The sequence below is a fragment of the Pongo abelii genome, chromosome 6 (assembly GCF_028885655.2).
Source record: "Pongo abelii isolate AG06213 chromosome 6, NHGRI_mPonAbe1-v2.0_pri, whole genome shotgun sequence".
Taxonomy (NCBI): Eukaryota; Metazoa; Chordata; class Mammalia; order Primates; family Hominidae; genus Pongo; species Pongo abelii.
The window spans coordinates 1,549,428-1,562,962 of NC_071991.2; the positions used below are offsets into that span (position 1 = coordinate 1,549,428).

Below are 13,535 nucleotides of genomic sequence, written 5' to 3' on the forward strand. Positions count from 1 at the left end.
GTGTGACGCGCGCGCCGCGGATCCCGGAAGCGGTGTCGGATGCTGGGGAGCCGGGCGGGCGGGTGCGGCGGTTGCGGGCGGCGGGGGGGGACTTGTTGTTCTTCGCGAAGTCGGAGCCCGAGCGCCAGGCGGCGGCGGCGGCGGCGGCGGCCGAGGGAAGCGCGAGAGTGAGCGCCGGCGGGAGGACAGCGCGTGCCCGCGCCCTCCGCGCGACGCCAGGTGAGGGGCGGTGGGGCAGCGGGGCCCGGGCCGCGGGGCCGGGGCTACCTGGCCGCTGAGTCACGGCCGCCCGGGGGCGCGGGCCGAGGGTGGCGGGGTTGGGTGCACGGGGCCCAAGACCCTCATGCGGCCCGCGGCGCGGCCCGGGCACCTGCCCAGGTGGGCCCCGCCGCGCAGGCCCGGGGGCTTCCCCGGGACGCGAGGCTCTCTCCCCTGCACGTGCCGCCCGGGCCATGCTTGCCGCGCCGGGGGCCCCAGGGCGCGGACCCCAGACCTGGGAGGACGCGGATCCACGCGGGTCGGCGGCGCGCATCGGGCCCGCGCCTTCACACCTGCGGGGGGCGGGGCGGGCGCCACGTGCGGGCGGCGCGGGGAGGGCGCGGGCGCGTGGATTCCCCGCGGCTTCCGCCCCAGCGTGGCTTCCGCGTGCCGCCCCGGACTGCCCCCCGCGCTTCCTCCCGGTGACGGGCGGCGCTCTGGCCCAATGGCTGGGCCCACGCGTGCCCGGGGACGGGGTGGGGGTAACCGGGTCTCCCCACAGGCGGGATCCTGTGACTGGTGTCGCTCTCAGCCGCCCACCTGCCAGGGTTGCTGGAAGGAAGGCCGTGGGGAGGCGGGAGGGGGGCAGGCGACAGTGGCCCCAAGGCGAGTCCCTTTGCTCACGTGTGGGGCAGGGGCTCAGGCCTCTTCCCGTTCCCACTGCGTGGGTTCTTCTGTGGCTCTATCAAGTTCAGGAAACTGTGTATGTGCCCGCGAGAGAGAGAATGTGTGTGTGTGTGTGTGTGTGTCTGCGTCTGCACAGCCTCTAGATCCTGGGGGGTGGGACCAGGCGCCACCGAGAAACCCAGAAAGCCAGGACCCCGCCTGGCCTTGGCCCTTGACCTGGGTCCGCCTGGGACACAGCAGTGGCCCTGCGCTGCATTCTCACGCTCACACCGTGTGTGTCCGTGTTCGCGGGGCCTCCCATGTCCCTCTCCCGGTGTCCTGCGTCTCTGAGCATGCTGTTTCTTGCTTCTTAAGTAGCTCTTGTAGCTGAGGCAGAAATTAGATCCACTCACCATTCATTCACCAGGTGACCCACAGGCAGCCAGCCACTCTCTGGCCAGGTGCCTGGCCTTGGGAAGATCCTGAGACTCAAAACGCCCCCCACCGCCGGACACCGTGGGCTAGGGGATATCTGTGTGGTTCAGCTCTGGCACCGCCCTTCCCACCCCTCTGATTCTCCAGGGTGGGCTGCCAGGTCTCTTTACTGGCACTGAGTTTTCACCGTCACAGCGTGTTGTTGTAAGGGGATCTCCAGCACAGAGCGGGGTGCCCTGTGCAGCTTCTCCAAGCCCAATGTCTTCAGGGACATGGAGCGTTAAAAGAGCCGTGGGCGGGGTCTGGAGAACCTAGGTGGGCTGTACAGGTGTCTGGGACACACCTACACCCTATTTGGGTGTCCAGTGCCATTTATGAGAACATCTCCCTTTCTTAGGTAACCCAGTAGGAATGTCTTGAGTTTGACCTTGGGAGAGGGAGTCTGCTTTTAAAACTAGACCTCTCATTATTCCAAAATAAGACATTTATTAAAGCAGAAAAACAAAGCAGGCTTCTCTTGCCTTTTATCTTTGAACCGAGCCAGGGCTTTGAGGGGCTGGTTCCCCCCAGCGTCGACTCCCCAGGTGCTGGTAAACCCGGGAGCCAGCGTTTACCGAGGGTCGGGGTTGTCGTAGTGCCAGCCTTTGTGTGCACCCGGGAGGCTGCTGTTAAGGGAGACCGTCTTCCGGGCCACTTCGCTGTCTACAAGGCGTGTGCTTTCACCCACGGGGCTCAGCAATGGCTGCGTTTGTTTACAGTCTCTGGCAAAGCTGTTTGCCACCCAGACCGAGAAGAAGTTGTGCCTTTTCTTGTCCCAGCTGTTTCTGAGTCTAAAGGTTTCTGGAGTGGACTTTCTGGGTTTCGGGTCCAGTCCACACGGGAAATGGAAATCTGGCCAGCTGGGAGAAGGCTCCGTGTGGCCGCCTTTCAACAGTAAACAGTGACTCACCGCTCCGTCCCCACCCTCCCTGCTCTCCGCGAATGGAAGATGCCTTTCCCCGCTATTTATTGTTGCTTTTTATAAGTCACAGACTCGTCATGTTTCCGCTTTCCTACAGTTTCAGGAAACTGGGAGTGTTGTCTTAAAATCATAGAGTTTTAGAGCAGGTACAAGTGAACCTGAGTGGCCACATGCCCCGCCCCCCCAACCGGCTGCTGTAGATGAGGAAGCCCAGGCCGTGAGGTCTGCTGGCCTGTCCGGAGGGCCGGTGGGGTCTGGTTGAGAGCCTGCCTGCTTCTCCGCACTGTGCGTCGGGTGTCCTGGGGAAGGTATTGGGGTGGAGACTGCCCTCTCCCTGCTCTCCCATGCAGAGCCGGCTCATCTCGTACAGCGGGGGCTCGTGTGGGGTGTAGGGAAGACCTTCTCCCTGCTTGCAAGGAGCTCACCATGCCATGGGGAGGCCCCCTGTCCCCAGAAGGATCTAGAACCAGGCCTTGGTAGAGGGTGCTTGCCTACGCGAGGAGGAGAGCAGTGGGGAGTGTTTCTGGAAGAAGCAGGGCAGGGAGCCACGTGCTCTCTGCAGATGGTGATCAGAAACCCGAAACGGCATTGGGGTGGGGGAGTCGGGGTTTGGGAGGAACCCCCAAGAGTTTTGACTGCCTTTGGGGCTGTGTGGGGGGCACCAGGATCAGGGTGAGGGCATCCCATTTGGCAAAGCTGTGGTCCAGACAGGAGAAGCTGGAGGCCCGAGCCTGGGCAGGTGCTGTGGGTTCAGGTGGGAGATGCTTGAGGGCTGGGATTGAGCCCGCATGGCGCGTGGACGAGGAAAAGAGAGGGGCAGGGGCAACTCCGGTGAATGATGCGGTTGGGGGCTGGGGGGCGTCTGGGCCCCCCAGAATGCCCCTGATAGGACTTGGAGGCTGGGAGCGGATTGAAGCCCCAGGGCGGCCGGGGGAGAACAGGATGCTGACGGGGAGCTGGAGGCCGAGGACAGGAGGATGGTGTGGTGGGAGCCAGGGCGGGGACTGGAGGGGGTGTAGTGTGTTCTGCAGTTTGCTCTCTGCTGCTGCAGCTGCCTGAGTCACCTCTGGATGTAGTGGAATGACACAGCTTCCTCAGACTGCAAATGCAAGGTGACCAGACGTCCTCCAAGCCGGGCCGACAGTCGTGGCTTGCTGGAGGGCAGCCAGCCAGGGCCAGGCTGCTGGCTGGTATGGGCCGGGCTGGGGGGTGCCAAGTGGGGTGCCTCCCGCATGCTGAGTGGGGCTGTGTCCGGGACAGCCGGACAGTGGGGGACCTCCCAGTGTAGGACCTCATCCTCAGTAGGAAGGGTGTCTGGCTGGTCTCTGGGACCAGCTGAGCTGCAATTAGTCGGTTGACACCTGTTTGACAGGCACCCACTGGGTACCAGTGCCACAGTGGCCTCACCTACCCTTGCAGCCCAGTGTGGAGGGCGCCCGGCTTGGGGTCTCTGGCAGAAAGGCTCCCGGGAGAGGCGGGTACACCCTGGGCAGCCTCTGGTTTTGTGGATTGCACCTGTCGTGGGAGTCACGTGGTGGGGGTGGGGTGGGGTGGGGTGGGAGGGCGCTTGGTGCTGTGCCGCTGGGTTTCTGAACCCGAGTCTCTCGCACAGAGCTCCCATCCTCCATTCGTGGTCTGCCTCCCGCCCCTCCTCCCTCTCCCGCATCCCACATCCTCGGAGACCCGCGAAGAATAGAAGTGGAAGGGCCACTCCGTCTTGGTCAGACTGGCTGGGCGGCTGAGGGGGTGGGGCATGGAGTCTGTGTCATCATTCACCCCTTGGGCAAGAACAAGTGACCCATCCAGAGCCCCCATGCTGGCCTCGGAGAGCGAGCGGCGGCCCCGATGCGTCCTCTCATCTGGGAAGAGTCAGAGCCCCGAAGCTGAAATCCCCGTTTCTCTGTGGGCATCCACAGCCAGGACCGTTCAGAGGGGTCATCCAGATGTCAGCTGCTCAACTCACTTTTGCACTCTCTCTCTTTTTTTTTTTTTTTTTTTTTAAGAGACAAGGTCTTGCTCTGTCACTCAGGCTGCTGGAGTGCTGGAGTGGATCACAGCTCACTGCAATCTCGACTTCGGGGCTCAAGCAATCCTCCCACCTCAGCCTCCCGAGTAGCCGGGACCATAGGCGTGTGCCATCACACCTGGCTATTTAAAATTCTTATTTTTTTTTTTTTTTGGTAGAGATGGGGCCTCGTTATGTTGCCCAGGCTGGCCTAAAACTACTGGGCTCAAGCATTCGGCCTCCAAAGGTGTTGATATTACAGGCAAGAGCCACTGTGCCCAGTCCCAACTTTATGGAGAAAATGTTCCTTCCCGGACCCCAAAGCAGGTCCTTCTCAGCTTGTGCCAGCACAGCAAGAGATGCTAAGGCTGCCAACCCCCCACTGAGCAGGGTCAGACCCATGGGTGACCAGTGAGTATTTGCTGGGACTTAAAAAGTTAAAAATGGCTGGGCATGGTGGCTCATGCCTGTAATCCCAGCACTTTGGGAGACTGGGGCAGGAAGATCACTTGAGTCCAGGAGCTCAAGACCAGCCTGGGCAACATGGTGAGACCCCGTCTCTACAAAAAAGTTTAAAATTCTCTGGGTGTGGTGGTGCCCACCTGTAGTCCCAGCTGCTCGGGAGGCTGAGGCAGGAGGATCGCTTGAGCCCAGGAGGTCTGCAGTGAGCCGTGATTGCACCACTGCACTCCAGCCTGGGTGACAGAGTGAGACCTTGTCTCTAAAACGAAAATTAAAAGGGAAAACATGATCCTCCAGAAGCTGAGGTGGCTGCCTGGGGCTCACCTGCTCCTGAAAGCGCAGTTCTAGATGGCTGACCCTGGGCTGCCTGCCCTGCCGCCGGGAGCCCCGGGCTCTGGGTCCTCACCCTCTGCAAGGTGCCTCCCTGGGTGGAGCCGCCCTGCCCTGCGCTTTATGGAGCCCAGGCCCTCGGTCTGGATCCTGGAAGGGGGCGCCCAGCGTCCCGGCTCCGTCACTTATCCCCAGCTGCAGGCGCAGGAATTGCCTCCATCTGAGGCTGCTGGCAGTTCCTTTTCCTTGAGAGGAAATTATAAACCCGCTGAGCCTTGTTTAGTTCTGCGTCACGGTGAGGTGTCTGGCCTTGGGTTGAAAACCCTGCCTCTTCCATCAGAAAACCAGTCACCTGAGAGCTGTTCCGAGTTATAGGTGGTGCTGGAGAACTTTGCTGCCCGGTGCTGCTCCCGGGACGTGGGGTGTGAGTGCTGCACCCTAACTTAGGTCGGCTGTTGGGGCCCCACAGCGGAAACTCAGACCCGTCCACCCAGGCCCCCGCTGTGGCGCTGAACAGTGCATTTCTCTGGTGACTCCACCGAAACTCAGAGGAGCTCGGGGCGTCCGGTGCTTGTGCGTGGCGATGCTGGTGTTTTGTTAGCTGCTGGGTGTAAGACAGAATGCGAGGACGTCATTCCTTGGGGGCTGCTGGAGGGGAGCTTGGCTGCAGTGCTGACCAGGTGCTGATGCAGTAGCCCCTGCCTTGGGCCCGGGGTAGCGGGAAGCCGGCGTCATGGACGTCTCTGCGACCCCAGGCACGCTCTCCCCCGGATGACACCCTAAGGCTGCGTCTCTGGGCCTGGGGAGGGAGCCCTTTCTACATGTGCTCTGGCGACCCTTGAGGCCGTGTGAGGTCGGACAGTTCACAAAACCCCGTTTAGGGCAGTCGTCATTTTTAGATCAGTTGCTTTACAAACTTTTTTTGCGAATGTCCTTCCAAAAGCAAGCTGTCATCTTTCTTGCCTCTGATGTTTAAAGCGACGTTAGGTTAATGCTGCTTGGATTTATTCTATGCATGGTGTGGGGAGAGGGAGGCGCCAGCACCATCCCATCCCGTGCTGGGTTCCTGAGAGAAGCTTTGCTGCTTGGCTGGGCCGTCCCTGCTGCGTCGTCTCTCGGGGGGGCGCGTGGCTGGTTCAGGCTTCCTCGGCAGAGCAGAGTCGTGACCTGCCCAAGGAAGTGGGGGGCATGCTTGTGAGCACGGCGTGGGGGCCACCTGGGAGCCCTGCGTCCGCCAGGTCTCTGGTTCCTCGGAGGGCCCCAGTGCAGGTGTGCCTCGAAGTACTGGGGGTTTGAGCAGGGCACAGGCGTGCTCCAGCAGCCCTGGCGACCTTGACCTCCTGGAAGTAGTCAGCCGCCCCTCCTGGGGCGCCCCCGGCTACCGTGTGCCTCCGCAGTGTCACAGGGCATCGCGGAGGCATCTTTTTAGTGGAAAGATCCCCACGCTGAACTCTGCCCCGGCATCTGGCGAAGCCCCACACGTCATCGTGGGTCTGGCCAGACGGTCCTGTCCCCCGGACCTTCCTTTTCCGCCCGGCTGTGCTGCCACGGCGGGCAGTGGGCCCGGGGGCCCAGGAGCGGGTCCTTGCTGGGTGGGAGGCCTGGGTGTGTGGGAATGCGCGCGGCTCTGTAAACATTTGGTGACTCACCGCATAGCTATGTCGTGGCCGGCCTGTGCACTGACGTGCTCGCAGTGGAGCTGGAAGCGGTGCCCGCGGCCCCTCCCTCTGACATGGAAAAGTTTCTCATGGTGCTCCCAGCCGCCGGCATTTGCAGGTCCCCACGGTGGCGGAGGCAGCTGGGCCCCGGCCTCTCCACTGTCACCCTCACCCCAGGGCGGGGTGCGGAGAAGCCTGGAGCCCACCTGGCCTTCCCCGGGACCGGCTGGTGCCGTCCTGTGCCATCTACGTCAGCACCCTGAGAGCAGCTGGCCTTGGCAGGGGCAGCGGACTCGGCAGCCTGGCACAGGACCCCGTCTCACCTGTGCGGCCCTCTTGTTGTGGTGGTTTGTGGGTTGCAGGGGTGGGGCCCCCATCGGAGGCAGGGCTGGAGGGTGGAGGGATTTGGGCCCGAGGGCTCCCTGGCCCAGGGTGTGGAGAAGGTCCTGGGCCGGCAGGGAGGACGGGATGGGGTCACCTGCCCCATGATGTCCATGTCCAGTGGAGGTACTGACCAAGGACACCCCCCACCGCCGTGTGCTGCTCTGACGTTCCTGCGGGAACCCTTGTCTGGTATTTGGGGTATGGGAGTGGGTGCTGTGGACCCTTGTCCCGCGAGCTGCCCGGCACCTTCCGCCCGCCCGTCCTGGCCGCCGGGTGCAAATGGGTTTGCTGACTGCCTGCCGGCCTCGTGATGTCTGTGCAACCTGACCTGAAGTCAGGATCGCGTTTGGGCTTCTCGGTTTCCATGACGACCGTGGGGGCTGGCTCGGTCCCAAGGTCGCCATGGCAACTATCGGAGGGCTCATGCCGGGGATGCTTTGGCTGGGTTTTTCATGAATGATTAGAATGTGTGACACAATGCAGACGTGAGGACGGCGGGGGCGGCGGCGGGGACGACTCCCGCCAGACGGTCGAATGCTGGGCAGGGCGGCAGCTTCCCCACCTCCCTGGTCTCTGGCTGTGGCCCCCGGACCTGCCGCGCCTCAGGAACCGCACACCCCCTTGGGCCGCAGGGTCCTCGCTCGGGGGCAGCTTAGGTGGAGGTGGTGATGTCACAGCCGCAGCGGCCGGGGCCGTGGTAGGTGTCCCGTGGCCTGTGGGGAGGGTGGGGCGGGAGGGCGGCTGGGGCTCCACCCAGGCCCACTGTGGGGGATGGTGATGCCAGGGGCTCCCCAGAGGCCCCCTCTTGGGGATCCAGGCTGGGTCCGGAGCACCGGAGCCTTTGCCAGGGTAGGGTCGCTGTCCAGCGGGGCCCCACGCTCCTTGGGGCCAGCACAGCTGTCTTGGGGGAGGGAGGTTTCGCCATCGGTCACTTTGGTCCTCGGGACGGGGCACCTTGTGCTGTGCAGGTGCAGACGTCTTCTCTGACCTCAGGGAGAGTCAGAACAGGAAGCAGCCACTGCCGGTGCCTGCTGGTCACCCCACAGCGCCGGCAGCTGCAGCCCAGGTCTGCAGGGCCGCAGGGGGCCACACCTGGCTGCCAGGCCCTGCGATGGGGTCCCAGCCGCTCTGTGGACTGTGCTAGAGTGTGAGGTGCAGCCAGACCTTCCCCTGAACTCAGCTCAGGCAGGGACAGAGGCCGGGCCAGGATGCCCCACCCCCTGGGAAGCCCCCCAGGACGGGCTGGGCCGGGACGGTGCCCTGTCTTGTTTTCAGGGTGCTGTGACCGTCCACCCCGGGCTGAGGAGTGTCCCTGCATGGGAGGTGGCCACCCCGTGCGGCGTTGCCGGCCCTGACCTGCGCCAGCTTCTCTGCTTGTCCATATTTTCCAGCTACGAGTTCCAGGGAGCTCTGTCCTGGTGACTGTGCCCGGGTTATGACGACTAATCCCAAACCGAACAAGGCATTAAAGGTAAGGCTGGTTCCAGGCAGGCCCCGTCTCAAGCACAGGCGTGGGAAAGGCCCTCCGGCCCGATAGCCCCTGCTTTCCCAGGGCCGTCCTGAGCCTGTGATGGAGGCCTCCCTGTTGCCAGGAGGAGGGGGGCTGCTGTGGCCGAGGGATGTTCACAGGAGATGTGGGGTCAGGATCGGGGACTGTGGTTCCAGGAGATGACTCCCAGGCTGAGGGCGTGGCAGGGTCTGCTGCCTGCCCGCCTGGGCTGTGTGTCCGTCGGGCGCTACTGCATGAGCTCATCCCCTGGCTCCAGGCGTGGGCAGCGTGGCCTCTGGTGAACGCGATGCTCCAGCTCCCAGGGCCCCAGCCCACCTGTGGCTGGCGCTTGCCGCCTCCGCAACAGCACGTGCCTGTGGGCCGGCTCAGTCCCAGCAGCAGGACCCATGCGCTCCGGGTCCTCGCGAGTTCTGAGGCTGTCAGTAACCAGGAGTGACTGATGTCACCACTGGCTTTTGCCGTTCAGAAAGGGTCCTGTGGGGCCACAGCTGTCATGTGGGCTGCCTGCGTGCAGTGTCCTGCGGTCCCTGGTGCGGATGGTGAAGGCCAGCTCTGAGAGAGCGCAGGTGTGCAGGGACACCACTGGGTCCCTGGCCACCCCCGTGCCAGTCCCAGGCAGACACCCCATGTTCTCCCACCGCTGACCCCGTGCTGTGGCCCCCCAGGTCAAGAAGGAGGCGGGCGAGAACGCCCCGGTGCTCAGCGATGATGAGCTGGTGTCCATGTCGGTGCGGGAGCTGAACCAGCACCTGCGGGGTCTCACCAAGGAGGAGGTGACCCGCCTGAAGCAGCGTCGGCGCACACTCAAGAACCGCGGCTACGCGGCCAGCTGCCGCATCAAGCGGGTGACGCAGAAGGAGGAGCTGGAGCGGCAGCGCGTGGAGCTGCAGCAGGAGGTGGAGAAGCTGGCGCGGGAGAACAGCAGCATGCGGCTGGAGCTGGACGCCCTGCGCTCCAAGTACGAGGCGCTGCAGACCTTCGCGCGCACCGTGGCCCGGGGACCTGTGGCGCCCTCCAAGGTGGCCACCACCAGCGTCATCACCATCGTCAAGTCCGCCGAGCTCTCCTCCACCTCCGTACCCTTCTCGGCCGCATCCTAGTGCCAGCCGGGGGCGGGGGGTGGCGGGCGGCGGGCAGGCGGGCGGGGGCGTGCCCCTTGTACCTGTCACTGGGATGCAGACTCTCGACATCCGAGTCCAAGCGCAGGCCCCTCGGGCACAGGCAGCTCACACCAGGATGAGACTATGGTGCAGGGTGAAGAGTGGGCTCCCATGGGCCCAGAGCTGCACACCGGTCCACACACACACTCACGCCCGCCACCTGCTCCCCGCAGGATGTGTCTGTGTGTGGGAATTGGTATCTTGCGCCCGTGGGAGTCGAGACGTATAATGGAAAGGCCCTCGGGAAGTTCTGCGTCCTCTGCAGGGCCTGCTAGAAGACACGGCCCCAGGAGTCAGGCCCCCGTGGTCAGGTCTAGCGTGGGGCTTGTTTTCCACTCCTGCTGTAAGCAGCCTTCGACACCTGTCCTGCCACGGCCTCCCAGTCGGTGCGGGAGCCCCTCACTGCCCTGACCGACTCCGCGGTCCCCAGGGAGGAGCATGGATGGTGCGTCGGCAGCTCCGTCCTTCCAGCTGTCCTGTTGCAGTGCCCGTGACCCGCGTCTGGCTTAGCAGGGGCCTGCATGAGGGGGCACGGTGTGGGAGGTCACCTGCGTGGGGTGATGTCTGTGTGTGTGCACGCGTGTGTGTGCAGGCACGCCTGCCATCACAGCAGCGGGGCTGAGGGGGTGCAGCTTGCTGGTGTTCACTGGTGGCGGGGGGGGGCCTGTGGGCACACGTGGCAGAGAGAGTGGCTCATACGTTGTGAGGTCTCCCCTGTGCTCTGGTGACCCGAGGAGGTTGTGCAGCACAGCGCAGAAGCTCCTGCCCATAGGAGCCGGCCCCCCAGACACTGACCCCACAGGCCGTCCCAGATCTCAGCGGACACAGGCAGGAGCGCCCCATCATTTGACAGTGAGCAGGACTCAGGCTCTGTGTCCTGGAGCTACTTCTCACCAGCTGTGGTCAGTGCAGGGGGAACAAGGAGGTCTTTTGGGGGCCCGGTGGGGGGAAGGGCTGCTGCAGTCTAGGGAGAGGGGGTGCAGCCTGGGGGACGTTGGTGGACATGGATGTGGAGGTGGAAGGAAGAGGACGTTGCGTGGAGTGGTGGGGGGAGGCGGGAGCCGTGTGCGAGAGCAGGTGGAAAGCCTTGAGGGGCAGGACCAGGATGCGGCTGGCTTGTAGAAGAGCTCAGGAGTGAGCCTGGCACTCCAGAGGGCGCGGCGGGTGGGGAGGCAGCAGGCACCAGGCCAGGAGTGCCTCGTTCACGTGGCTCCCCCGTGCACACCCCCTGGAGCATAGACACGGACTGCAGGTGTGGCCTCGGCACTCAGTCCTCACCCGGAGCCTTTGCCTGCTCCTCCTTCCGAGAGCACCGAGGCACCGGTGGGCTTGGCACTCCACCTTGGGCTTCCTTTTCCTGGAGAGCCGCCTTGAGGGTCCCTCCTGTGACTGGGGTCTCTGCAGTGGGAGCCGGGGGGGTTGCGGAGGCCCTGCCTGGGGGAGCTGGCGGAATGTGAGCCGTCGGCCAGGGGCTGCCACATAAGACGTGCAAAAGGTGGTGCCTGGGGGCCCGGCTCCCTCTCAGCTGCCCCTGCCCAGCCAGTAACAGCCCCCACCGGCTACAGAGCCCAGGCCGGTGCCAGCCACGCTGGGAGGGCAGAGGACAGACAGCCCCGGGGCTGCGACTTGGTTCTGTGTCTACTGTTAGAAGTTGAGTGGGAAGCTGCAGGCCCACCAGGACCACTGGGTCCCTACAGAGCAAAGGCCTGCGTGTTCCCAAACAGCCGTTGCCCCCGTGGCCGTGGTAGGTAATCCATATTGGATGTCATAAGGACCAGGGGGATATTTAAAGAGAGAAACAGAAAATATATAGAGATATAAAATTATATTCACAGTTTATCTACAGATTTTTCGTAACAATCTTTCTTTTCCAGTTTGATACTGTAAATCTATCAGAGCAGAGCCGGGGGCACGGGCACAGGTGGGAGTTGGGAGCAAACCGGAGGCCCGGGCTACCCGCCGTCCCCCTCCATCTTCCCACGGATTGCACCAGGCAGCTGGGCCCCGCAGGACAGGCCACAGCGGGTGGCCGGTTCTGTCCCATCTTGGGGTTCTTGGTGTCCACCTGCCCTCGGCCTGCGGTGCTTTGCCGGAGAAGGGACTCCCCGGTCCCCAGGGTGGACGGAGCCGCTGTCAACGCCCAGAGCTGGGCCGGGGAAGCACGCTGTGTTCTGCTTTTCTTTTCAGATTGTTGAAATTTCATTGTCATGATTTAATATATGGATTTTTTTATTTAAGAAAAAGACGAGGGCCTCTTTGTCACGTGGGTTTGTTTTCTGTCTCCGTGCCTCCGGCTTCCCAAAGAGATCCAGGTCTTTGCGTTTCCAGGGCGTGGGGACCCCGGCCCCCTATGCCACCACGCCGCCACACCGCCTCACCCTGGCCTTTGTGCTACTTGGCAGTTCCATTTCATTATTTATTTTTTGTGCTGCTTTTTATCATGATATAAATTATTTAAAACAGATCACATGTGGGCCTGTGTCTGGCCGCCGCCGCCCTGCCCTGTCCCTGCGGCCACCACCTAATTTATTGCCGTGCGTCCTGCTGCTGTGACTGCTTTTGTACCTTTGCAATAAAGAATTTTCTGGTTTCAGACCCTTTCGTGGCGTAGCTGGTGCTTTCAGCTGGGGCTTTCTTGGGCCAAGAACCACAACCCCCCCCCAATCCCAGGGGACCCCGCTTGTCCCTCACCAGGGTCAGGATCCGGGCACTACGTGTAAGTGGCTTTCCCGGCCTGCTGGCCCCTGACCATGAGGCTGGGACAGCCACAGGGGAGGTGCTGGTCAGGTGGCCATGTCCTGGGCTCAGTCTCCGAGGGCCAGGCCGCAGTCCTGTGTGTCCCCATCTGCCCCACCTGGAGCCCCCTGTCCATGTAGCCTCTCCCTTTCGGTGGAAGGCGCAGAGAGCAGCACGGCTATCAGTGTCCCCATTTTCCGGGAGACCTCTTGCCCAGCTTTGCTGGACTCTCAGAGGAACCTGCAGGAAGCTGTGAGCAAGACAGGGTCTGTCTGGGAGCAGAGAGCAAAGCGCCCCTGCACAGTGGCCGGAAGCCCATGGACTCCGAAAAGCCACGGGCCTGCCCACATGCCGTCCCCACCCCGCCCGGCCTTCCGGGGAGAGCAGCCCCTGCCCACCCATCCCCGTTTTTGGGGCTGAGCTGACCGAGGTGTGAATGCCGTTCAGCGCTGGACCACGCAGGGTGAAATCCCAACTCGAGTTTTTTGAGACAGGATCTTGCTCTGTCACCCAGGCTGGAGTGCAGGGGCGCGATCACAGCTCACTGCAGCCTCGACCTCCCAGGCTCAAGCAATCCTCCCATCTCAGCCTCCTGAGTAGCTGGGACCACCGGCACGCACCACCACGCCCAGCTAATTTTTGTTTTTTTTTTTTTTTTTGTAGAGATGGGGTTTTACCATGTTGCCCAGGCTGGTCTCAGACTCCTGGGCTCAAGCAATCCACTCGCCTTGGCCTCCCCAAGTGCTGGAATTACAGGCGTGAGCCACTGCACCCGATCATAATCCCAACTCTCAGCATCTGTGTGGCCTGGGGCCAGTTCCCTCCTTCCCAGCCTCGCTTCCTGTGAGTTGGGTGTGGAGGTGAGTGTGCAGCAGCCGGCACATGGTGCAGTGAGTGCTGAATCTGTGCTGGGGCCACGGCAGCCCCAGCTTGTCACTAGCAATGGCAGGGATGGCACTTTCCCCAGCTAAGTCAGACCTCCCTGCAGCCCACCCTGCGGCCCTGGGCCCAGCCTGCTCCTCCTCGGGGA

The 13,535-nt window shown here is 63.1% G+C and overlaps 1 protein-coding gene and 2 pseudogenes across 3 annotated transcripts; 2 read left to right on the forward strand and 1 right to left on the reverse strand.

The window, feature by feature from the left end:
• The first annotated feature begins 34 nt into the window (after positions 1-34).
• Positions 35-12,364, forward strand: MAFK (MAF bZIP transcription factor K). 3 transcript variants are annotated; one of them, XR_010140804.1, is made up of 4 exons: positions 44-219; positions 8,491-8,570; positions 9,275-10,671; positions 11,644-12,364. XR_010140804.1 is itself a non-coding variant. In XM_063725861.1 (3 exons), the coding sequence occupies exons 2-3, from the start codon at positions 8,535-8,537 to the stop codon at positions 9,707-9,709; spliced, it is 471 nt and encodes a 156-aa protein (XP_063581931.1). In that variant the 5' UTR covers positions 35-219; positions 8,491-8,534; the 3' UTR covers positions 9,710-12,364. The 3 variants fall into 3 exon arrangements, 2 of the variants coding, with proteins under 2 accessions (XP_063581931.1, XP_063581930.1); XM_063725861.1 differs by having other exon boundaries at positions 35-219; positions 9,275-12,364; XM_063725860.1 differs by lacking the exon at positions 44-219 and adding an exon at positions 6,828-7,796 and having other exon boundaries at positions 9,275-12,364.
• LOC100450110 (uncharacterized) lies at positions 3,321-4,075 on the reverse strand (annotated as a pseudogene).
• Positions 10,212-12,364, forward strand: LOC112131312 (uncharacterized; annotated as a pseudogene).
• Positions 12,365-13,535: the final 1,171 nt, after the last annotated feature.